The 14950-nt window shown below is 42.8% G+C and overlaps 2 protein-coding genes across 2 annotated transcripts; both read left to right on the forward strand.

Moving 5' to 3' along the window:
* The first annotated feature begins 27 nt into the window (after positions 1-27).
* Positions 28-7497, forward strand: LOC103976899 (cyclic nucleotide-gated ion channel 17). The gene is made up of 7 exons (XM_009392242.3): positions 28-354; positions 793-1300; positions 2015-2218; positions 2359-2669; positions 3372-3483; positions 5029-5265; positions 6463-7497. The coding sequence occupies exons 1-7, from the start codon at positions 296-298 to the stop codon at positions 7174-7176; spliced, it is 2145 nt and encodes a 714-aa protein (XP_009390517.2). The 5' UTR covers positions 28-295; the 3' UTR covers positions 7177-7497.
* Positions 7498-10275: 2778 nt separating this feature from the next.
* LOC135632963 (protein SMAX1-like) lies at positions 10276-13771 on the forward strand. Its single transcript, XM_065141890.1, has 3 exons — positions 10276-11631; positions 11716-11989; positions 12072-13771. The coding sequence occupies exons 1-3, from the start codon at positions 10421-10423 to the stop codon at positions 13635-13637; spliced, it is 3051 nt and encodes a 1016-aa protein (XP_064997962.1). The 5' UTR covers positions 10276-10420; the 3' UTR covers positions 13638-13771.
* The last annotated feature ends 1179 nt before the right edge of the window (positions 13772-14950 follow it).

Raw genomic sequence — 14950 nt, forward strand, 5'->3', positions numbered from 1 at the left:
TCGGCCGTAGTCACCGTTGACGGGATCCCTCTCTCTCTCTCTCCCCGTCGGCGTCTGGATTAGAGTCGGCCTGAAACATTCTTTCTTCTGCTGTTCCTAAGACCCCGCCGAGAAAAAGATCCGGCCTTGGCGGTTTCGGAGGTCCAATTGAAGTGAAAAGCGAGTCTTCTGTGGTCTTGTACGTTTCGGTCGCTTTTGGTCGCGAGCTATGAGGAGGCATGTGATTTCTGAGATCGCCGGTTGATTGCCGATCGGATTTTGTGGTTCTCCAGTGGCCGAGACCGGATTTGGAGCCATGTTTGGGTCGAGGAGGGTTGACGACGAGATGGAAGTTAAGAAGGAGCGGGCCGTAAGGTCAGTTATCGTTTCTTGTTTCTCGTACTTTCGAGAAGATTGAGTGAAAAGATCTTATCTTGATGCGGTCCTCTGTCTAGGAACAGAGGTGTATCTGAACCAAGGATCCAGTTCTTAGCTAATAGATCATGAATGAACAAAATTTTAGTTTTATTCTGTTATAATTATGGATTTGCTTCGAAGTTTTGCTTGATGAAGCCTCGGGCCGAATCATGATACAGAAACCCTTGCCTCTGCTGTTCCTGATATTATGGGTTGTTCTCTATGATTCCCATCCAAAATTTCGTAGAGAGATGAAACTAATTCTTTAAATAATCCTATGAGCATATTCAACCTTTCTTGGTTTCTGGTAACATAGCAGAACATGACCACTTCTGTCATCTTCTTGATCTGTTAGTACTTTTGCCGAGGCTTTTAACTTGCTGTTTGTTTATGCAGGTTCTATCCTAATGACAAGCAAAACCCAGCTAAATCCACGTACCAAGGACTGAAGCCTGATGGTTACATATCCAGTAGAGTTGGTAATTTCAACACCGGGAAGTCCATAGTATTTGCCGAGGACCACGAGCCTTGGAGGAAGCGCATACTTGATCCAGGAAGTGACATTGCATTGAAATGGAATCGGATTTTCCTCATCTCAAGCTTGGTCACTCTGTTCATAGATCCATTGTATTTCTATTTGCCTAAAGTTGAACTCGAGACAAGCAACAATAGTACATGTATGAAGATGGATGAGAACGTAAGTGTAGCTGTGACCGTTTTCCGGACGCTTGCTGATCTATTTTACATACTACACATAGTGATAAAGTTTCGGACTGCATATGTGGCCCCAAGCTCAAGAGTGTTTGGACGAGGGGAGCTTGTTATGGACCCTAAAAGAATTGCTATGAGATATCTGAAATCAGACTTCATTATAGATCTAGCAGCTGCTCTTCCTCTGCCGCAGGTTTGTGCTCATGCTTCTTTCAAAGTCAATCTCATCAAGTGAGTGATGATTTATGATCTTTTTAGAGATTTTGCTGAAACCAACACTAATTTTCTTAACAGCTAAGATTTTTTTTAATTCAAAGAAAGGTAAATATTTCGACATTAGTTGGTTGCTTTATGTTGCTGGTAGATCAAATTAGGCATCCGGTGATATGTAAATTGAGATACAAACACATAATTCTCATCAGCAGGGGATAAGGCAAAGGTTAAATCCTAGAGATGACATTATTATAGTTGTTTTTTTAAATCCTATAGTCAATTCTTATGAACCGGGAAGGATGTTTTGTTCTTGTTTGAAGAATTAAACATGTTTAGTATTTGTTGCAATGAACCTACATGTTATCATTGCTGCAATGAACCTATCTGAGGATGGCAGAGCAAATAATGGTATCAGTCAGTGATCTGGGGTTTATAGTATTGTTAGTTGCGATGATGTAGTGCTTCTGAGGTGATGGTCTGGTGATGAAGGTCATCGGTGGTGGAAAGGTGTTGAAGCTGGATATGTTTTTGGTTTCTGCCAACCTTATAGATTTGACAGTTCGATGGTTTCAGAAAGTGAATAGTTCCTTTGCTATACTTATGTAAAGGTTGTTAAATTATTCATGTTTTTTTCTTACATCAAATTTTCTGTTATTTGAGATCACAACTTTTCTGACATCTTATTATCTTTCAGATTCTTATTTGGTCGGTTATTAGGAACTCAGGAGCTGATCACAACAATAACGCCCTTGCTTTGATTGTTCTTGTACAATACATACCAAGGCTTTATCTCATATTTCCTTTAAGTTGTCAAATAGTCAAAGCTGATGGTGTTGTCACGAAAACTGCTTGGGCTGGTGCTGCATATAATCTACTCCTTTACATGATTGCTAGTCATGTAAGTCCATATTTTCTTTTGTCAGTCAGTCACTTGTGCTATCCTTGAGAATCATCATACAATGTTCTATGAACACATGTTATAAGCATGTCCTTTTGTTTCCTTTAGGCTTATTACTGAATTGCTTTTCAATGTTGCAGGTTTTAGGAGCTTCATGGTACTTACTGTCAGTTGAACGTCAGACAACATGTTGGAAATCAGAATGCATGAAGGAAAATGGCACTGATGGGCCATCTTGTGTTCCTAGTTTTTTGGATTGTAGCTCCTTCAATGAATCAGTTAGTCACAATTGGGCTAACCTTACAAATGTGTTCCACAATTGTGATCCTAGCAATGATAATATCACTTTCAAGTATGGTATTTTTGAAAGTGCATTAACAAATGGAGTTCTCTCTACAGCTTTCATCAAAAAGTACTTCTATTGTCTTTGGTGGGGTTTGCAAAACCTGAGGTATAAACTTTGATACACTCCAAATTTATGAACTTGAATATGTTCCTAAAAAGACTTTAATAGAAATTATAAGTAAAGATTTAAGTACTCTGAATTTAACTAAATATATGACTTTTTATACATCTCAATGGCGGCAAAAAATCCATGTAACCGATCCCAAATAGTTAAAACTTACGGCTTTGTTATTGTTGTTGATATAGGAAACATGATCTGCATTATCTATCTCAATTACCATCATTGGACTGTATGTTTGACTTTGATTTAGAACTCTTTGTCTTGGGAAACACTATAAAGTCAAGCTGAAACTCCATCCTGACATGCTTGTATCAATCTGAATCGACCATTTGTGTATCTGGGTTGCATCCAGAGCACAGGCATCCACATACTGGTGCAATAATTAGTCTTGCTACTAACCTTGACCACAATCGATCCCTATGTATTGAACCATTGCCAGCCTTACAAAAACCCCATCAGTTTTAGATGTCATTTAGCAGGGACATCTCGTGCAGGGTTGTTTGATGTGTTAGTGGTATGGTATCTTCACTAATTAGTACTCATAGTTAATGTACTGTCTCATAATGCAAATATTAGTTTTATTATAAATCTCCACATTCTTAAATGCACATGTCTTGACAAAAAAGTAGATGGTTTAATGTTTCAGTTAATAGTTGTTCTCATGAGGCATTACCTTTGTTTTATCAGTTCCTATGGTCAGACTTTGACAACAAGCACTTTCATTGGGGAGACATTGTTTGCTATACTCATCGCTATTCTTGGACTAGTTCTATTTGCACACTTGATCGGAAATATGCAGGTACTGCATGAGGCTCTTTCTTATATTTTAATGTGTTATATAACCATCTAGTGCAATACCAAGTGATTTGGTCTGTCTTTTGACTTGGCATGAGAAAGACTCGGCTTGTACAAAAATAACTATTGTTATGAAAATGATTAGTTGATTCGTTATAGTTCTAGCATGACATCAAATGCTTTTTTTCCTAAAAAAAAAAAGCTTTTCTTCTTTTTATTTTCAAATTTGGCCTATTTAATTGGTCTTTTGGCATCCACATATTGCGTCATTATATACTTTACAGAGAAAATTTTAATTCGGTTTTTACTAGAGTGAAGGGTTTCTATATTTTATCTTATCTTTCTACATCCTGCATGCTTGGCATATCAACTCAAGTTTTATATTCTGATGACATGCTTCACTGCTGTCTGTCTCCTAAAAACATGAGACCTTTAGGGTCGGCTGCTGTTAAATTTATATTCACCTCGGTGGTAATTAAGATGTAGACATAGCTTCGTGATATCATGTGTGAAAACAGCCAGGGAAATATCATTTTTTATGTATATTTCCCTCTCGCTGCACTGATACCATGTTTGTCTCAGCTACCAAGATTTGTCTATAAAGTATGATAGATGTTTTGATGTGGATGCATCTGGTTTGTACATGAACTTCATGTCAGTAAATACTAAGTGGAGATTTTGGATGTTTCTGTCATTGTTATTAATTGCAAAAAGATAAAAACATGGATACTGACTGTGTAAAGACACAAATTTTGAAGTTAATAAAGGTCATATTTGAGTGCTTGTGTTAAGTGTCAATACAATACGAAGAAAGTTTATAGGTTCTGAACTTATAGCTGCCTATAAGCATATCCTTTTCGATCATGACAGCTAAGAGCCAGTCAAATTCTTAAACCAAATTAATGCTCCAGACATAAGAATCATTGATAAAGCTAAGAGTCAATCAAATAGTTAGCCTACACTCTGATTTTTCATGTTACTAAATGTTTGACTGTATTATGGTTTTCTACTTTTATCTTTAGAATGAATGTTTTGATGATTGTAAGTCGAAGCTGGCTGTTGGTACGTTGTAGCTGGTGGAGTAAAGAACAATGCTTCCCGGAGCAGAGAATCCTGGTTTAGAAGACTCGACTTTGGGAAGATAAGAGTTAATATAATTGTTCAAAACTATTTAGACTTTCTCATTTAACTCATTATTGATGACCTTTCTGGTTTAGGGTGTTAATAGAGTCAGAAAAAGAGATAGGAATATCTTGTCACGTAAAATAGAAAACAAGGATGATTACCAGATCAGATCTTCTGTTCTAAAAATTTCATCCAGATTCAACATAAGTATAATCTAAGCGCCATCAGTGAGCCATTTCATCCATGTAATTCTGAATTTATTTATGAACTGGCTAAATGATGCTCATCTTTTCTACTATTTCAGTTAGTAACTTACTTCATGAAGAGATTTGCCTTCTAGTACAATTTTTCTATGTAGTTCCTGGAAAATTGCATAGACATATCTGCAATCCATAACTGATTGTACCTTTTTTCTGTACCTTAGACATATCTGCAATCCATAACTGTAAGACTTGAAGAGTGGAGACTGAAGCGGAGAGATACAGAAGAGTGGATGAGGCATCGCCAACTTCCTCATGATCTGCGGGATAGGGTTAGACGATTTGTTCAATATAAATGGCTTGCTACACGTGGAGTGGATGAAGAATCTATATTGCAGGCTTTACCTGCAGATCTTCGTCGAGATATCCAACGTCATCTATGTTTGGATCTTGTTCGACGGGTATAAATCTGCTTCATTTTTTTCCTCTATTTTCCAACATTTATAAAGTGACATTTTGGATTATTGTGATTGTTACTCTAAACGAACCTCAAGTTAGCAATTTACCTTCTTTCTATGACAATAGCTGAAGTACACAAAATTCTTGTGGTTTCATGGTGAAACTCTTGTTTGTAATATCTTTCTTCATCCCTGTGGAAAGTAAGAAATGTAATCAGGTAACAGATAGTGAGCTGTCTCTTAAGCAAGAATAATTGGAGGAGATGGTAGGGGATAGATGCGACAGGATGTATTAAATTATCAATCATCATCTTCATCAGACTCTTCCTAGAAGAGGTTGAGCTTTAGAGTAGTAAAAGAAAGGTGGAATTCAAAAAATTCCTATAGGAGATTCAATAAACTTTGTGCCAAGTTCCTCATCAAGGCAAATTGGGTCAAGAGAATTGCCTGCTTGGAATATGGGGAGCAATCTCTGTATTTGCCTATGCCTAGGAATAATTAAGTAGAGGAATGATATTCTTTTGACCATGGAGCATGGTGTAAACAGAAATTAGCTAACCAAACACAACCACCAAAAAAAGCCAGTGTATTACACTTCAATTAAGTTAACCTAGATCCATTTTGTACATCCCTATTCTTTTATACATTCAAAAGAAAGAACCACCCATTTGTTTTACACTTCCCTCAAAACATTGTTCATTTTTGTATGACCTTTGATTTTGTGTAATTTCAAGTGTTTAATCAGACTGCAACCCTGACAGAGATAAGTGAATGCTATTGTTAAATTTTCAAAAAAGAAAAAAACTGCAAACTGATGGCTAAACAAAAATTTAAATGTATAGTGTATAACTAAGAGGTGTGTCATAATGTTCATTTTGAACATATCAATCATACCAAACACCAGGAATATTTTAACTTCTTTTCTACTGATCCCACGATGCAGCCGGTTGAGAACTGGTTTTTGTTGAACTGGTTTCTGGTTTCTATTCTTGTATTGGTTCTTTATTGATGTTTTTGTCCTTGGCAGACTCCTTCAAAACAATTGCATCCATAAAGGACACTTGGAGTTCATTTTATGGCTTTGCAATCTTACTTCTCTCTTGCAAATTATCCACATCTCGAACATTCCCACGATTCTGCAATCTTTAACGAAGTTCTAAGTTTTCGCTAATGCTTTCTTTTCACAATTCCAAATTGCAGGTCCCTTTTTTCTCACAGATGGATGATCAACTTCTAGATGCCATATGTGAGCGTCTCGTATCCTCTTTATGCACAGAAGGCACCTACATTGTTCGAGAAGGCGATCCTGTGACGGAAATGCTTTTCATTATCCGTGGCAGATTGGAGAGCTCTACTACTAATGGAGGCCGAACAGGTTTCTTCAATTCCATAGCACTCAGACCTGGTGATTTCTGCGGTGAGGAACTCCTTGCTTGGGCTCTTCTTCCAAAGGTCACGGTGAACTTGCCTTCCTCCACAAGAACTGTAAGAGCACTTGTCGAAGTCGAGGCCTTTGCTTTACGGGCAGAGGACCTCAAGTTTGTTGCAAATCAATTTCGGCGTCTCCACAGCAGAAAGCTGCAGCATACTTTCCGGTTACATTCTCATCACTGGAGAACATGGGCTGCCTGCTTCATTGAGGCAGCTTGGCGCCGCTACAAGAGGAGAAAGATGGCAAAGGATTTGAGCATGAGAGAGTCATTCAACTCCCAGACAGATGAGCAGACTGCTGAGGAGACAGTGCTGGAAGAAGATGAAGTAAACACATATTCCACAAGTACTTCTCAACCAAAACAAAATCTTGGGGCCACAATTCTAGCTTCTAAGTTTGCTGCAACCACTAGAAAGGGAGCTCAGAAGATCAAGTTACAGAAGCCAGAGGAGCCCGACTTCTCCACAGACCCTTATGATTAGTTATCGCTGAACCTGTTATGATGGCAACTGCTTTCTGCTCACTGCAATTACAATTACAACACAAACTGGTTTGAGTTAGGGTTTCTACCTTGTAAATTACGATGCTAGGGATGTAAATCTTCACAACAAACCAATCTATACACATGGCTAATAGGATGGTCCATCATCACCTTAACTGAATCAAAGAAAGTGTTTAATCGGCTTGGCATATCTTGTATTTTAGCATGGGTTTTTTTGGCTTGGTGTTGTATAATCATGTCTAGGATGCCAAGAACAGTCCATATTTGTTATATGATGACACCTATTCATTTCCTCCTTTTATCTTTGCCCACTTTTGATTTCTATCTATATCTTTGGATAAGAGTTAAGAGCAGCATAAATGAGGGTATTGCTTTGACAAATTGGTGAAACATGCAGCATACTGTTGACTGAGGTCTACAATTCAAATCTGATGATTCCAAATGAATCTGTCACTCCAATGTGTGCAAGAATTATGGGTGAGTGACAACTCCCATGAAACATGGCCATCACCTTTGTAAAATATCTGTGATGTTGTCTGCATTTGTCCAGGATCCTTGTTCATTGCATATGCTTGCTCCTCACCAAAGGAATCAGCCTTTTCTTGTGCAAGGTGGGTTCCTTGTGTTGTCAAGTTTTAAGGAATCCAATGGCACAAAAGCTATGGAGCTAATAGGGATGTGAATGAATGACTTCATAAAGAGAGAAAGCATAGCTTTTTCTGAGTGCATCCCCACTCAGAGATGGTCATGATGCAGACTTCCTTTTCCACTTTAACCTTTTGTGATGATGGTTCCTTGTTCTCCCAAAAGGAGTTCCATGTTCATCAACTGCCTAACCCTTGTAAAAGGCAGGACCTTTATTTGTCATGATCACAGATATTGGCACAAGGCCATCTCATAGCCTAGTCAAGTCCTTGCATTTTCCCCTCCATGGCAGATTTGTGAAAGAAGTTTTGATGTGAGGCATGACATGACCTTTTCCTGAGTGGGGGAAGTGATCATTAAAGTATGATGGTTTAGATTTGGTTTGGTAGAGATGGAATACCAACTCTCAAGGAAAGTTCAGACACCCTTCAAAGCAACATGCTCAGCTGCTAACTTTCATAAAAATAAAAACTGTTCTTTTTCTTCTTCCCAGGACATCATGCAGTATCATCTGAGCTCATGATGGTGTTCATGGACTGAGTCTATTCTTCTTTCCTTCAAAGTTTCCTTTTAATTATTTCATCTTACCTGTTCTTTTTGATGTTTGCCATTGTCTCATTCTATATGTAAAAGTGACAAAAGAAAAGCCAAATTTATGCCCCCACTTTTTTTTTTTTTTTGCTTTTTTTTGGGAAAAAAACAAAGAGGACATAATGTCTTTACTTGGAGAGTTATTTGGACAAAGACCTTATTTATGCAAATAAAGGGAATGTATTGTTTCCATTTCTACAATCCATTTCATTGACCAGCAAGAATAAAAAGCACAACCCCCTACTAATTAAATGGAAAGCAGGTGTTAGTTATCATGTCATAAAGACATAGGTAGGGCACAATTGTTGGGAACTTGACTTGATCATATCCATCTTAGTCTCTCTAATAGATTAGAAAGATTTCCTTTATTGTAGATAAATTAATGCTATTGGGCTTGGTCAAACATCCAATCCAAACAAATTAAATAGCAATAACAAAATGAAAGTTCCAATAGCTTTAGCATTATGTGATGAGATTGTTTCTTTTGTTGCTTTGCCAACTAGATGATCAAGTTTGAATTAACTTCTATTAACTGCATCAAACTGACCTTATTTCAGCCTGATTTAATCCATTTCTAGCTCTAGCTTTTTGGAATGGTATGTTTGGAATATAAGGCATTGGAAGCAAATTTATCTATTTTCTTTTTCTTGCAAATGATGAATTCTTGGATTCAAATTTAACATACTATCATATTGGGCACAAATTCAACTAAAACGCTTAAATGTTTAAGTTACGAGTCAATTCTAATATATATAACTTGATTTCTTCGATCCTTAGTGTAATCTATTTTTAATATATTTTTCTATCCATGTATAGGTTGTTTGTTTTTTCCTACTTAATCTATACATGTTTTAGGACGATTCACTCGTCAACAAATATTCATCATCGTTATTTGACTCATCGTCATCTAGATAAACCCTAGTTCAATCGATACCATGTTTTTAATTTATTCAATCAAACAATAGCTTAATTTTGACTAGAAAATCTATCTTAGTTCGATCATTCTTTTTTTTTTTATGATTAATTCAAATCAAATTTTATTCACTTGTGTCTAATGTCAGTCTAAGTCAAACTAGTCAACATGATCATCAAATCAAATATATGCGCATGTTATGTATATACAGGTAAATAATAAATATTGCTCATTCAAAGGGTGTTTCCAGTGAGAAAGAGATCTCAATTCATGTGGTGGTGTGGTAATAATTAAAAGCTAAAAGTGGAGCTTTGACAAAAGCTGCTCACCGACTAATAGAGAACTCAAAGCGAAGTGGTTTACCTCTTTACCATTTACCAACCCTACCGCTGCTCGAGAAGCGCGCAGCCAAAAAGCAATGGCAGAGGAAAGCCAGCGGGCGTGCGAGTCACGTCTCGGCGACGCTCATCATCATCTCTCGCACTACTTTCCCCTTGTAATCGAAGCCTTGGCTGCATCTCTCCATACAAGTACGAGATCGATGCATGGACTTGTTTGCATCTGAAGTCTGAGAGGAAGAGCTCGGTGCAGTTTGGGTAAGTAAAGGACTGATGGAGAAGGGCCGATGGGAAGATGTCAACAAGGCTCTACAGAGTGCTCATGATGGCTGAAAGCAGACTTGGATTGCAAGTTCACTCTCTCACTGTAGATTTTGTGCTCATACATAGTATAGTGGGGTTATCCTCAACACGAAACACAAGATTAACGTGTAATCTTAGGCAAAAAGGAAGAAGATTCTTGTTGGTCCTCTCTCTCTCTCTCTCTCTCTCTCTCTCTCTCTCTCTCTCAGTGAACTACACCCGCAGTTAATCACCTTGGAACGGGTACATCATCTCTCTTATTCAAAGCTGCCTTCTATACTATCTCGCGTGTAGGAGAGACTGTGTCGTACGTCCTTCTTCTATATTGTCGCACTGTATAGTTCGTATTGGTTGGGGCTGCAGAGAACGAGTGGTGTCCTCGTTTGTGGTTGTGTGTGTACATATTGGAGAAGGAGAAAACGGTGGGGGAATCGATGAGGACGGAGGTGGCGACGATACAGCAGATGCTGACGCCGGAGGCGGCAGCGGTTTTGATGCGGTCTGTCGAGGAAGCGCGCCGCCGACGCCACGGCCAGACGACGCCGCTCCACGTGGCAGCCAACCTCCTCGCAGCTCCCTCGGGGCTCCTCCGCCGAGCCTGCGCCGTCTCCCACCCGCTCCTGTCTTCCTCCTCCCACCCCCTTCATTGCCGGGCCCTCGAACTCTGCTTCTCCGTCGCGCTCGATCGCCTCCCGGCTAGTGCCAGTTCAAGCAGCGCCGACGCCGAGCAGCCGCCACTCTCCAACGCGCTGGTTGCGGCAGTCAAGCGCGCCCAGGCCCACCAGCGCCGTGGGTGCCCCGAGCAGCAGCAGCAGCAGCCCCCGCTGCTCGCCGTCAAGGTCGAGCTCGGCCACCTCGTCGTCTCTGTTCTTGATGATCCCTCCGTCAGCCGCGTCATGCGCGAGGCCGGCTTCTCGAGCCCCGCCGTGAAAGCTGCCATCGAGCACTCGCTCTTCTCCGATTCTGACGCTGCCGCCGCTTCGCCGAGCCTTCCGGGCACGAGGAACGTATACATCAGTCCTCGGTTGCAGCAGAAACAGGGGAGGAGCAGGCCGGACGCAAAGAAGAGGGAGGAGGTCAAGAAGGTGTTGGACATAATGACGAGGGTGAAGAAGAGGAACCCGGTTCTCGTCGGCGACTTCGAGGCAGCGTCGGTGATGGAGGAGGTGCTAACGATGATCGAAAAGGAGGAGCTCGGCATGGACAACCCAGCAACTTTACGTTTGGCTCAAGTCGTGTCCTTGGAGAAGGAATTCTCGTCTTCGGAACGAAGCTTGATACCCAGAAAGATCAACGAATTATATGGCACTTTGGAACACGTGATTCGTGCTCGCTCCACCAATGGTGGCATGGCAGGTCTAGTTCTCGATCTGGGGGACTTGAAATGGCTTGTGGAGAGCCCCGGCGGATCCGGTGCAAGCTCGGTTCAGCAGATGGCCCGCGCCGCACTGACGGAGATGGGGCGGCTACTGTCCAAGCTCCGAGAAGGCGACGGAAGCAGAGGCCGAGTTTGGGTGGTCGGGACTGCGACATGCGCGACGTATCTGAGATGCCAAGTCTACCACCCGACGATGGAGGGAGACTGGGACCTCCAGGCCGTGCCCATCCCGCCGAGGTCGCCACCGCTGGCCGGCTTGTTCCCAAGGCATGAAACCGAGATTACACTCTGTTCCACCTACTCTGTTGCTCTGCTCATTCTGATCTTGCGACGACTCTTGTATGATTCCAGGTCCGGAGGCAATGACAGCGCAAGCAGCTCGATCATGGCAGCTGGTACCGCTGCCATCGTCCTGACTCGACCATTGGAAAGCGGCAGTTGCTCGCAGCCGGCAGCTTTGTGCCAACTTTGCATGGCGGGCTATCAGCATGAGCTTGCCAAGCTCGTACCAAACGAATCAGAGGGCCGCTCTTCAAAGCCCGGACAGCAGTCAAAGGGAAGTCTACCCCGGTGGTTGCAGATCGCGGTTCCCAGCAGGACACCCGCATCCGATCACCACCTTCAGGTTTGAACTTTGAATCGATTGCGAGTCTCAAATTCATCTCCATGGATTCAAGATACGAGCTAAGGTTACATCGTTTGCACAGATCGAGGAGCAGGAGCTTCTTCAGAAGGAAAAGGCTGAAGAGTTGCTGAGGAAATGGTGTGGCAGATGCACTCGCCTCCACATGAATCTTCGTGCAAATGTTATCACCTCTGGAAGAACTCCGGCCCCAAGTCTTCCGATGCTAATCTCGAGAAGCTGCACCAATCTTCCACAGCAGCATCTTGAACCAACTCCAACTCGAAATGACGGTGATGGCAGTCTGAAGCCGAACTCACTGGAAGACCATATAAGCCCGGTGAAGACGGACCTTGTTCTCGGGCTCTCGCGGCCTCTCAGTGCCCCATTGCAGAAACCCCATGACGAGCGCACGGTGGCCTTGTCGAAGAGATCTTGGGATCAATTTAGTGACCAACAAAGCAAAACAATCACAGGTATTCCAGATGCTGATTCCCTGAAGAGGATCTCTAATGGCCTGACCAAGGCCGTCAGCTGGCAGCCGGAGGCCGCCTCTGCCATCGCCGCTGCAGTGGTGCGATTCAAGTCCGGGAATGGTAAGCGGCGCAGCGTTGGGACCAGGGCTGGTTCATGGCTGCTCTTCACTGGACCCGATAAGGTTGGGAAGAGGAAGATGGCTGCTGCCCTGTCGGAGCTCATGTTCAACGCTGCACCGGTCAGAATCAATCTCGGTAGCCCATCGTCCGCTGATGGTGATGATGGAGAAATGGATGTCAAGACTTTGCTGGACCAAATCGCTGAGGCCATCCAGCAGAATCCCTGCTCCATAATTGTGCTCGAAGACATCGATCATGCCGACGATCTCGTAAGGGGGACTATCAAGCGTGCCATCGAAAGCGGTCGACTCCTGGATTCTCGTGGCCGGGAGGTCAACCATGGCGGCATCATCTTCATCCTCATTTCAGATCGGTGGCCTGACAATCTCAGGAACTCAGAGGACTGCCATCTCCAATGCAGAGGGTGGCAACTGGAGCTCTCGTTCGGGGAAAAGAGCAGGAAGCGACATCCCGATCCGCCATCGAAGAATGAGCAGCCGCCGAAACAGAGAAAGCAGTCTTGCAGTCAGGGCCTTTCTCTCGATTTGAATTTGGCTGTCAGCGAAGATGATGATGATGGCGAAGAGGGTTCGTGGAATTCCAGCGACCTCACAGTGGAGCACGAGCACAAGTACGGGCAGCTCGCCGTCGACTGCCCAACATCATCGTCGAATGCCTCTGAGCTAATCGATATAGTGGATGAAGCCATCGTGTTCAACCCCGTAGACTTTAGCACATTGAAGAAGACACTCTCGGAGTCAATATCCTCAACATTCACAAGAATCATGGGCACCGGTCGACCATTACGGATCGATGAGGAGGCACTCGATCGAATAGTTGGCGGGGTTTGGCAAAGCGGAGCCACCACGGTGTTCGACGAATGGACCGACAGGGTACTGGTGCCAAGCATCAATCAACTGAGGAGCAATTCAGAGGTCAACAACCGATCTACGGTACGGCTATCATCGGTGAAGGCGAACAACGATACAAACAAGGGCGGCTGCGCCGGGAATTGGCTGCCGAGCTCCGTCAGCATCGCCATACATGGAGCTTGAAAGCTTAGGATATAATCGAAGGATAATTTCCTTTTTCTTTTTCTTGTTCATAGCGATTACATTGATTAGTATCTCTCTTCATGTACTAATTAATGACAATGGAGTACGTTTAATTCCACGTAAATTCTCATGCACCATTGCCAAACTTACCGGATAACTACGTAGTGCAGAGTGTGGAAGACGTCGAGCATCATGTTGTCGACACTCGGGAAAGAGCATGGAAGCAAGAAGCAGCAGTATCACTGTGGGTGCAGCAGCACGTCTTCCGAGAGAAGACAAGTGGGTGGAGTTGCTTCAGAGATGGCAGAGGCCATGGCGAGCACATGATCGATGAACACCGCTTAATCTTTTGACCCATGAGACGATTAAAGCGGAAGCACTCTCAGGATTAACCTTTGCCCAGCGAGACCAAAAGCTGCGCTGCCACATACAGTCGGTCCCCTTTCTGCACTCCAACAGTCTTTGCTTTTCCCTTTCATTCCTCGCCTTATCCTTACTTTCTCTTATCGAGTAAGAAAAGAAATATCAGAGTGACTGAACAGAACCTGTGGTTTTTAGTGGTCCAATTGATCTTTTCTTTTTGTTCTTCCTAAATCCTCATTCTCATTTCATCTTTTGGACTCGCTCTCATCGCTGTTCGATGGTGATCGTGTCTGCAATGGACCACCAGAACCGGTGTGCATGGATACCAATTCATGGGGAAAGAAACAAGGTCTCGATGGCTCCACAAAGGAACACCGGTCATCCACCTGCAGTAAATAAGAGATCGGCAATGGAATCTAGTTTTAACTCATTCAGCAATCAAACTTTCCTCTTCTTCTCTCTCCCCTCAATGAACACCCATGGATTCTGCTTCTGCAAAAGGCTTGTCAAAGCGAGAAGAGGAGAAGAGCAGCTTTTGGACGAACTTTACAAACAAAAGAAGGAAAAGGGAATGTGACAGTGTCAGTTAATTGTTCCCACTTTCGTTCCTGTTTGCAAAGCTACGGCTTCAGCCCTCAACGGTGGGTTGGCAATCGATGGTGGAAGAAACAGGACGTACTGGCAGTCCATGCGGCCACAAAAGAAGGGCACGCCCATCGAGACCGTGCTGCCGTCCCAGCTTTGTAAGCTTTCGACCTCCAATGGCGTGGTGATGGCTTCTCCTGGCAACTTCCGGTCCTCTCTTTACCTGCGTCCTCGTCGCTTTCTTCAGCTTTTCCTTGCCGTCAGACCTCTCTCTCAGATCATTAAAAGCGTAAAGGCAACATGTTCATCGCTTGGATGTGACCAACCTGACACTGATATATGTTTTCCGGCCCTCTCTGCCCATC

The sequence above is a fragment of the Musa acuminata genome, chromosome BXJ3-3 (assembly GCF_036884655.1).
Source record: "Musa acuminata AAA Group cultivar baxijiao chromosome BXJ3-3, Cavendish_Baxijiao_AAA, whole genome shotgun sequence".
Taxonomy (NCBI): Eukaryota; Viridiplantae; Streptophyta; class Magnoliopsida; order Zingiberales; family Musaceae; genus Musa; species Musa acuminata.

Excerpts from the sequence above, each read along its gene's own strand:
- LOC103976899 (XM_009392242.3), top strand. The coding sequence starts at position 296 with ATGTTTGGGTCGAGGAGGGTTGACGACGAGATGGAAGTTAAGAAGGAG. Across the intron at positions 2,219-2,358 it reads TTTACATGATTGCTAGTCAT|GTTTTAGGAGCTTCATGGTA; the intron begins GTAAGTCCATAT and ends TCAATGTTGCAG. Across the intron at positions 3,484-5,028 it reads ACTTGATCGGAAATATGCAG|ACATATCTGCAATCCATAAC; the intron begins GTACTGCATGAG and ends TCTGTACCTTAG.
- LOC135632963 (XM_065141890.1), top strand. The coding sequence starts at position 10,421 with ATGAGGACGGAGGTGGCGACGATACAGCAGATGCTGACGCCGGAGGCG. Across the intron at positions 11,632-11,715 it reads CTGGCCGGCTTGTTCCCAAG|GTCCGGAGGCAATGACAGCG; the intron begins GCATGAAACCGA and ends GTATGATTCCAG. Across the intron at positions 11,990-12,071 it reads CATCCGATCACCACCTTCAG|ATCGAGGAGCAGGAGCTTCT; the intron begins GTTTGAACTTTG and ends TCGTTTGCACAG.